General features: G+C 58.0%; 1 protein-coding gene across 1 annotated transcript; it reads left to right on the top strand.

The window, feature by feature from the left end:
- Window positions 1-345: 345 nt before the first annotated feature.
- TXLNA (taxilin alpha) lies at window positions 346-9,358 on the top strand. The gene is made up of 11 exons (XM_068172611.1): window positions 346-483; window positions 1,519-1,652; window positions 2,402-2,728; window positions 3,488-3,579; window positions 4,129-4,299; window positions 5,530-5,724; window positions 5,813-5,932; window positions 6,110-6,184; window positions 6,540-6,632; window positions 6,852-6,947; window positions 7,390-9,358. The coding sequence occupies exons 2-11, from the start codon at window positions 1,544-1,546 to the stop codon at window positions 7,699-7,701; spliced, it is 1,590 nt and encodes a 529-aa protein (XP_068028712.1). The 5' UTR covers window positions 346-483; window positions 1,519-1,543; the 3' UTR covers window positions 7,702-9,358.
- Window positions 9,359-9,669: the final 311 nt, after the last annotated feature.

The following is a 9,669-nucleotide window of genomic DNA, read 5'->3' as shown; positions in this document are numbered from 1 at the left end:
AGCAGGCCGGGAGCCGCGGTTGCTATGGCGACCCCCGCGCGGAGCATGCCGGGAGCTGTAGTTTCCATGGCCGCTCTCTCGCGGAGCATGCCGGGAGCTGTAGTTTCCATGGCCGCTCTCTCGCGGAGCATGCCGGGAGCTGTAGTTTCCATGGCCGCTCTCTCGCGGAGCATGCCGGGAGCTGTAGTCCCCTCAGCGCCTCCCGCCGCGCTTGCCGCTTCTCCCCGGTGCTTCCCGGCAGCCCCCGCGCGGCGGGCGCTGATTGGGCGGCGGCGCGGGCGGGCGCACGCGCGGCCGTTGGAGGCCCCGGGCCGAGCCGCTCCCTCAGCGCCGGTACCGCCGGAACCGCCGCCACACCGGCACCGGGCGGGCACCGCCACCCAGCGCCCCGCCGATGCGCCGGGCCCCCGCCGAGCCCTGCGCGCCCGTTGGCTGAGGAACGCGGCGACACCTGCGTCAGACCGCCGGCGCTGACGTCACGGGGTGCGCGCGTGACGTCACCGCGGTGCGGGGAGGGGGCAGCGCGGGGCTGCTTTAACCGGGGGGGGGTCGCCGGGGGGTGAAGGTGGAGGCCGCACCGGGGGCTGGGCCGCGCCCCGGGGCCATAACGGGGCTGGGGGGGGGGGGGGGCCGGGGCTGCCGGGTCCCGGTGGAACGGGGGCACCACGGGCGGCTCGGGCCGGGGCGGCGGGGCCGGACGGGCCGGGGCTGCCGCTGCCGAGGCAGCGATGGGCCGGGGGCTCCCGGGGTGCTGCGGGGCTGGTTCGCCCCCGAGCCCCGGTTATCGCTCCGGTTATCGCTCCCGAGCCCCGGTTATCGCTGCCGTGCCCCGGTTCTCGGCCCGGAGCTGCGCGGGTGCAGCAGCAGCGGCGGAAAAGGAGCGCCCGAGGCGCGGGGCAGGTGCCGGTGAAGGGCGCTGCCCCGGACACACCGCACGTGGGCGGTGACACGGGCCGGGCTCTGCCGCCGCTTTGCCCTCGGGTTTTCCTTCCAGGAGCCCCGGCAGGGCCGGCCCCGGTGTGACCGGGGAACGGCCCCGGTGAGACCGGGGAACGGCCCCTTCTTTCCCTCCGGACCAGCAGCGGCTGCACCCCCAGCTCCTAATTAGGGTGATAATGGGAAGGCTGAGAACATCCAGACCCCTCAGGGGTAGAGGGGTGAGGATGAGGAGCTGGGATTTCAGGCTCTCCTTAGCCAGGGAATTCCTAGGAATTGTCAGCTGTGCTGTGCAGGCTCTGGTTTCTGGGTCAGGTGTGAAATCCAAGAGTTGGGAAGGGCACAAAGGGCTGTGGGGGTTGTGCCCAGTGGGAAAACTCTGTTCTGCGTGGGTTGGGAGGTGCTGCCTTGCTCCAGAGGGGGATTCCAACGGGAATTATCCTGACACAAACTGGGAATCAAGAGATGCTTTCCTCAGCACAGAATCTCTGCTGAGAACAGGCTCCTTCCTTTCCAGCCAGAGCTGATGACTCCTAAAATCCTGCAGATGTCCTCAAAGCCTCTCCCTTCCTGTTCCTGCAGAGCCTGAGAGGGTGCAAAGGCTGTGATGAAGAACCAGGCAGTGGAGACCAAAGCAGCTCCACGTCCTTCCAGAACAAGCAGCGGGATGGGGCTGGAAGAGGGAGACTCACCAGAGGCTGCAGCTCCCCCAGAAGGTGGGGGACCCCTGGGGACTGGGGGGTTCTGTCCCTGCCCACGGCTGGGGGCAGTGCTGGCATTCCCTGGGATGTGCGAGGGCAGCTTTGAGCCTGGGAAGAGCCAGGGAGCTGCTTTTATCCCAGCTCTTTGTAGGGGCAGAAAATCCTGGTTTTCCAGGGGCAGAAAATCCTGGTTTTCCAGGGGCAGAAAATCCTGGTTTTCCAGGGGCAGAAAATCCTGGTTTTCCAGGGGCAGAAAATCCTGGTTTTCCAGGGGCAGAAAATCCTGGTGTTCCAGGGGCAGAAAATCCTGTTTTTTCCCCCTATTTCTGTGTGTGTGCGGTCCGGAGGAGTTCCCCTCTCCAGCCTGCTGCCAGGATGTTCTTCCTGCTCCATCCCTGTTTGTTCCCAGCTGCTCATACCCAGGTTTAAAATCCATTGTCATGCTAAAAAGCTCAGCCTTGGAGCTGTCAATTCCTGTGGGGGGAAAAAGCTCACACACAACCTGCTTTCCTTAAAAAAAAAAAAAAAAAAAGAGGGGAGAGGGGGAAATTCTCCCTCTTGACAGATGTCAGGGGCTTGGTCATGCTCTGCTGATCAAAGGAGAGGCTGTTGGGAATGCCCTGACAATGGAACAAAGCAGCTTATCCTGCTGCAAGTCCAGCCAGGAAAAACCTCCCATTCCCTGTGTGCTTCCAGCAGGGTGAGAGCAAGGAGGGGAGCCTCAATTCTTTTTTGTGTTCCCTTTTTTTCCTCCCCTTTCCAAGCTCCCCTGACTCAGGAGGATCCCAAATCCTCCCGCGACGTCTCCGAGGAGCTGAGCCGGCAGCTGGAGGACATCCTGAACACCTACTGTGTGGATGCCAGCCAGGAGAACCCGGGGGAGGACGGAGGGCAGGGGGATGCCCCCGAGCCCGAGGAGCCCGAGAAGGGCCGCAGTGAATCCCCCAGGAACGGGGAGCAGGAGCCAGGCGGCCCCGAGATGAACGGCGAGAAGGAGAACTCCAAGGGAAGCGAGGAATTCCGGCCTGGAGAGGAGGCTGGAGACAGGGATCAGAAGAAAGTTCAGGAGAAGAAGAAAGCCAAGGGTTTAGGTGAGGGATTCCTTGATCCCCAGGGGTTTAGGAGAAGGATTCCCAGCTATCCAGGGGTTTAGGGGAAGGATTCCCAGCTTCCCAGGGGTTTAGGTGAGGGATTTTCTGATCCCCAAGGGTTTAGGGGAAGGATTCCCAGCTCCCCAGGGGTTTAGGGGAAGGATTCCCAGCTCCCCAGGGGTTTAGGGGAAGGATTCCCAGCTCCCCAGGGGTTTAGGGGAAGGATTCCCAGCTCCCCAGGGGTTTAGGGGAAGGATTCCCAGCTCCCCAAGGGTTTAGGTGAGGGATTCCCAGCTCCCCAGGGGTTTAGGGGAAGGATTCCCAGCTCCCCAGGGGTTTAGGTGGGGGATTCCCAGCTCCCCAGGGGTTTAGGTAAAGGATTGCCTGCTCCAGCTGTTCCCGAGGATATCAGTGCATGGATAAATGCATTTTATCCCACATTTATCATCCTGGGGGAAGTCAGAGCCTTGGATGTTTTTTGGGAGCCTAACCCTAACCCTCCTGTTCTGTGGGGGTGAGGAATGCACCCAGTGCAGCCTCTGAATTCTGTGGGTTTCTCTTCTGCTGGGCACAGCTGGCTCCAGCGGCCCAGGGTTGGTTTTCCCCTCCAAAATCCAGCTGCTCCAGTTCTCCCACCGTGGGGAAATCCTAGGAGTACACTGGGAACCTGCTCAGCCCCTCCTTTTCCGAGCCAGAACTCTGTGTAAAGCCATTTTTATCCCGTTTATTGCATGATTCCCATTCCCCATCTCCTTCCAGGCAAGGAAATCACTTTGCTGATGCAGACCCTGAACACCCTGAGCACGTCAGAGGAGAAACTGGCAGCCCTCTGCAAGAAATACGCTGAGCTGGTGAGTCCTGGGGCTGGGCGAGGATGTGGCAGCTCGGGGAGGCCTTTGAGAGGGACATTCCAGGGACACACTGGAGCTTTGTGGTGTCCTGGGATCCCTGCAGTGCTGGATCTCTGCCTAGGACAGGGTGGGTGTTGCTGGGTGCAGCCTGGTGGTGTCTGTGAAGCGTGGACAGGAGGAATTTTGGTAAATCTGGGCTCCAGAGAAGGTCAGGTCTGTTTTCACCCACACAAAGCCTGATGCCACGTTTAACCGGAGCCAAGGTGGAGTTCCAGGCATGGATCTGGAACTGGAGGAGGTTTGGGGCTGCCTGTGCTTGTCCAAAGTGTCCGTGGGTGGCTTTTCCCTGTGCTGGGAGAACATGGGGCTCCTTCCAATTCCAGCAGGATGGGAATTGAGGAAGGAGAAAGGCCCTTGGGCTCTGTGTCACTCCTGCTCTGCCCAGAGGCGTCACAAACCTGCTGTCCTTGTGGCGCAGCGAGCTGGTGTCCCCTCAGCGGGGCACAGCCCTGCCCTGCTGCCCCCCACACCCTCTGCTCCCCCCGGCAGCTGGAGGAGCACCGCAACTCGCAGAAGCAGATGAAGATCCTGCAGAAGAAGCAGAGCCAGCTGGTGCAGGAGAAGGATCACCTGCAGAGCGAGCACAGCAAGGCCATCCTGGCCCGGAGCAAGCTGGAGAGCCTGTGCCGGGAGCTGCAGAGGCACAACCGCACCCTCAAGGTGACTTCCTGCAGGCCCTGCTCCTTCCCGACCTCCTGCATCCCTCTCCCGGAGCCATTTGGGCAACCTCACCTTTCCCAGTGGTTGCCCCCACTCTGCCATCGGGGCAGTGCTTGGATTTTGGTGTTGAGCCATCGTCACCTGCAGTATCCGAGTTATTTCAGGGTTTGTGCAGAAGGGAGGGAAGGGGGAAGGGCCAGAGACTTTTCCTGCTGGATACAAGGAATCGTGGGAGGCTGGGTGGGTTGGGAACATCATTTGGGAAAGTTCTCCTGATGGATACAAAGAATCATGAGAGGCTGGGTGGGTTGGGAACATCATTTGGGGAAGTTCTCCTGCTGGATACAAGGAATCATGAGAGGCTGGGTGGGTTGGGGACATCATTGGGGAAGTTCCCATGATGGATACAAGGAATTGTGGGTGGTTGGGTGGGTTGGGAACATCATTTGGGGAAGTTCTCCTGCTGGATACAAGGAATCATGGGAGGCTGGGTGGGTTGGGAACATCATTTGGGGAAGTTCTCCTGCTGGATACAAGGAATCATGGGAGGCTCGGTGGGTTGGGAACATCATTTGGGGAAGTTCCCATGATGGATACAAGGAATTGTGAGAGGCTGGGTGGGTTGGGAACATCATTTGGGGAAGTTCTCCTGATGGATGTAAGAACATAATTTTGGGAAGTTATCCTGATGGAAATAAGGAATAATGGGAGGCTGGGTCATTTTGGGCAGTTTTTTTTATGGATATAAGGACATCATTTTGGGAAGTTTCCCTGATGGATATGAGGAGTCATGGGAGGCTGGGTGGGTTGGGAACATCATTTTGGGAGGTTTTCCTGATGGATATAAGGAATCATGGGAGGCTGGGTGGGTTGGGAACATCATTTGGGGAAGTTCTCCTGATGGATACAAGGAATCATGGGAGGCTGGGTGGCTTGGGAACATCATTTGGGGAAGTTCTCCTGCTGGATACAAAGAATCATGAGAGGCTGGGTGGGTTGGGAACATCATTTGGGGAAGTTCTCCTGCTGGATATAAGGAATCATGAGAGGCTGGGTGGGTTGGGAACATCATCTGGGGAAGTTCTCCTGCTGGATATAAGGAATAATTGGGAGGCTAGGTGGGTTGGGAACATCATCTGGGGAAGTTCTCCTGCTGGATATAAGGAATAATTGGGAGGCTAGGTGGGTTGGGAACATCATTTTGGGAAGTTTCTCCCTTCCCTGACGCAGGAGGAGGGCGTCCAGCGTGCCAGGGAGGAGGAGGAGAAGAGGAAGGAGGTGACCTCGCACTTCCAGGTGACGCTGAACGACATCCAGCTGCAGATGGAGCAGCACAACGAGCGCAATTCCAAGCTGCGCCAGGAGAACATGGAGCTGGCAGAGAGGCTCAAGAAGCTCATCGAGCAGTACGAGCTGCGGGAGGAGGTGGGTCCGGCACAGGGAGCCTCTTCCTGCTGCCAGAGGGGAGGAGGAAGCTCTGGGTGTCCCCTGAGCTGTGCTGTTCCCCCGGCAGCACATTGACAAGGTGTTCAAGCACAAGGAGCTGCAGCAGCAGCTGGTGGATGCCAAACTGCAGCAGGCCCAGGAGATGCTGAAGGAGGCAGAGGAGAGGCACCAGCGGGAGAAGGATTTTGTAAGTGTTGGAGCAGTTGCTTGGGGCACTTTTTGGCTCTGAGCGTGGATCCCAGGGTGTTATCCTAGATCTTGGCATGTCCAGGGGCCAGGCTGGAGCCCTGCTGTGCTCCTTGTGCCTCTCCCGTGCAGGGCTGTGCCAAGAGCATTCCCAGATAACTGCTTTGCTCTTCCCTAGCTGCTGAAGGAAGCTGTGGAGTCACAGAGGATGTGTGAGCTGATGAAGCAGCAGGAGACCCACCTCAAGCAGCAGGTGAGTTCCCTGCTCAGCCTGTTTTGTTTGGGGATTTCCCTCCCTCCCTGAACAACCCAAAGTTCCTTAATCTGGCAAACAGAGGGGCAGAGGATCCCTGCTGGGTTTGGTTTATGAGCTGAGACTTTGTTCAGGGATTGTTTCCCAGTGCTGGGAGCACTCATGGGCTCAGCCTGCCACAGCCAGGAGGAGTTTGTAGAACACTCTGCTCTGAGGATGTTTCCCTAGGACAGAATTTGCCTTTGGCAGAGCAGCTCCTGCTGTTTGTCCATGTCCCAGGGCAGCAGCCCAGCCCTTGGCTGGCCTCTCCCCTCTCCAGGCATTGGTGCCAGGAGCTCCCTGTCTCTCTCCACAGCTGGCTCTGTACACAGAGAAGTTTGAGGAGTTCCAGAACACCCTTTCCAAAAGCAGTGAAGTGTTCACAACGTTCAAACAGGAGATGGAGAAGGTGGGTGATGCTTTTTCCTCAATGCTGCTGGGAGCTGGAAGAGCCCCAGCTCCATAATTTCAGTTAATTTTGGGTCTACACCCAAAATTTGGGGTGACACATGAGGACCTGTGGGATGTCACTGCACTGCTCTCCCTGGGGTTTATTTTGATCCCTGTGGGTCCCTTGCAGCTCAGGACATTTTGTGACTCCATTTGTGCCCTGTCTGTGATTCTGTAGATGACCAAGAAAATCAAGAAGCTGGAGAAGGAGACCACCATGTACCGCTCCCGCTGGGAGAGCAGCAACAAGGCCCTCCTGGAGATGGCAGAAGAGGTGAGGGGAGGCTCTGGAGCAGCTGGGGAGGGTGGGGTGGGGACAGCGCAGCTCCTGCCTCGGTGCTCTGTGAGGGCAAAGGGAGGAAGAAGCTCCTAGGTGCTTTGGGTGCTGAAGGTTTGCTTGGTTTCCCCTCGGGTTTCACTAGATTCAGTCACAGAATGATTTGGGCTGGAAGGGACCTTAAAGTTCATCCCATTCCACCCCCTGCCATGGGCAGGGACACCTTCCACTATCCCAGGTTTCTCCAAGCCTGGCCTTGCACACTCCCAGGGATCCAGGGGCAGCCACAGCTTTTCTGGGCACCCCGTGCCAGGGCCTGTCCACCCTCACAGGGTGGAATTGCATCCCAATATCCCACCTAACCCTGCCCTCCCTCCGTTTCAAACCATGCCCCTGTCCTGTCCCTGATACCCCTCTGGGGTTTCACCTCTCCCTGCAGAAAACGCTGCAGGACAAGGAGCTGGAGGGGCTGCAGGTGAAGATCCAGCGCCTGGAGAAGCTGTGCCGGGCGCTGCAGACGGAGCGCAACGACCTCAACAAGAAGGTGCAGGACCTGTGTGCCCACACGGACCTGCTGGAGCCTCTGAAGGAGCCATCCCGGGACAGCTCCGAGGCAACTCCGGATTCCCTGAGCTCAGGGAAGGCCACGTCCAGCCCGGATCCCGCGGGAATCCCGGCGATCCCGGCAGAACTGAGCGCAGGAGGAGCGGGGCAGAGCGGGACTGAGGAGGGCATTCGGGGCACTGACTGAGCCCCGGGCAGGACACACAGGTGGGGTGAGGGAGGGTGACCTGGGAGCTGCTTTAGATTCCACTCTCCTTGTCCTGGTGGGAAAGGACAGGGCACAGCCCTCCTGGGGATGTGAGATTTCCTAGTTTAGGTTTTTGGAGGGTTTTTTTTAAGATTTTATATATATATATATATATGTGTATGTATATATATATATATAAGATATATAAAAATGTGCAGGGCAACACTTTATCTATGGATATCCATAAGAAGCAGAAGGGCCCAGCTCCCTGCCTGTGTGAATATTGAAAATACGGAGCCTCGACTGATTGTCCCTCTCACTAAAGGACCTTGTCACTGGCAGGCTCAGGAGAGCAGAGCCAGGGATCTGTGCCCCTGCACGGGGACAAGGGACACGCCTCCACCATCACAAGGACTCCACTCTGGAGTGACAGCAGAGCTGGGAGAATTCCAGAGCATTCCCAGTGCTGGATTCTCCCTGTTGCCTCTGCCAGGCAGGAGGGAGCTCCCAAACTGGCTCTTGCCGGCAGCTCGTGTGCGAGCTGAGGGCACAAGAGGCCGTTCCCCTGCTCTCTGTGGGTTCTGTGTCTGCAATGGGGACGAGGAGAAGCAGGAAAGGGGGTGCCTGGTCCCACCCTTGGGAATTTTTGCTCTTCCCAGGCCCTGCCGATCTCAAAACCGCCTTACAATTCACAGTTGCCTCTTTGCTGAACGCACACGTGCACAAAGTGTATTAAACAGTTAACCCAAAGGTCTAATTCCCAAGTGTTTTGCATCGTTGTGCACAGGGATTGGGGAGGTGCCCCCGAGCCCCTCTGCCCCAGCCCTGGAGGCATCCACGGAGCTGGGACTCCAGGAGGATCAAAGCTCAGAGCTGTGTGTGCTCCTCGCGCTGCTGCTCCAGCCAGGATCAGCTCCTGGGGCTGCTCCTTCCACCCCCCCAGCCTGGGGGTGCCTGTGCTGTCCCAGCCCCACTTTTCCTTTCCCTCTCTGCTTGGAAGAGCATCTCCCCAGTGCTGCCTCCCCCCACGGGGCCTGGATGTGCTGGGAGGGAGTTTAGGGACAGACGTGGGACCTGCTGGCACCAGGTTTTGGGATTTTCCTTGGTTTGTCAAGACTTTGTCTTTTTGCTGTTCTTTTGGAAGACTCGACTTGCTTCAAAGCTCGCTGCAGCTTCTCTTTGTGACAGATTTTATTCCCAGCATTGCCTTCCTTGTGCTGGAAGCTGATCCCCACTGTGGACGTACCCAGTGGATCCCTTTGGGATTCTCTTCTGGCATCACAGCTGCTCTCACATCTTCCCTCCATGAAGGACCTGCCTCCTTGTCCCCTTCTCCTCCAGGGGATTCCAGGGAATACTGAGGAGGGCAGTATGGACAGGCTCTGAGGCTCCACAGAGCCGTGGCTGGACATCCACTGGGACAGTCCCTGGAGCTGTGGTGGCTTTGTCTTCCAGCCCCAGCATGGTTCCTCCGGGATGATCCATGAATGTAACCCGGCCGGGCTGAGCGAGGGCTGCTGCCGAGATCTGGACTTCAGTAGAAGCAAAACCCCTTAGAAATTCACCGAACCCCGTTTTTTTTTCTGTCTTTTCCCTGCTAAGGTACAGAAACCTCCTCGTGTGTATCCTGTATCCAATAGAAACACTCCAAACCTCACTGCTGCCTCTGGTGTCTCTCTTCTTTACCACGTGGGGGGGTGAAGTGAAGATTTTGGGCTGTGGGGTGGCCCTGTGGGACACAACTTCCCTGTGTCCCGTCACAGCAGATGTCACAGGTGAGACAGCCACGATACCCAGAGTGTCACCATGCAATTTCAGAAAGCTTCAACCCTTACAGAGTAACATCAGGTCACTTCAGAAGGCTGCAAAGCCAATTGTTCTTTACCCAAATTTTTATCCCCTCCATTCCCCCTGTGTGCCCTTTGTTCCCTTTGGGGGTTCTCAGCACACCTGGGCACTCCATGGCTC

This window comes from Anomalospiza imberbis, chromosome 25 (assembly GCF_031753505.1).
Source record: "Anomalospiza imberbis isolate Cuckoo-Finch-1a 21T00152 chromosome 25, ASM3175350v1, whole genome shotgun sequence".
NCBI classification, from domain to species: domain Eukaryota; kingdom Metazoa; phylum Chordata; class Aves; order Passeriformes; family Viduidae; genus Anomalospiza; species Anomalospiza imberbis.
The sequence above is the reverse complement of the archived record's forward strand: the minus strand, read 5'-3'. Positions and strand labels throughout refer to the sequence as shown.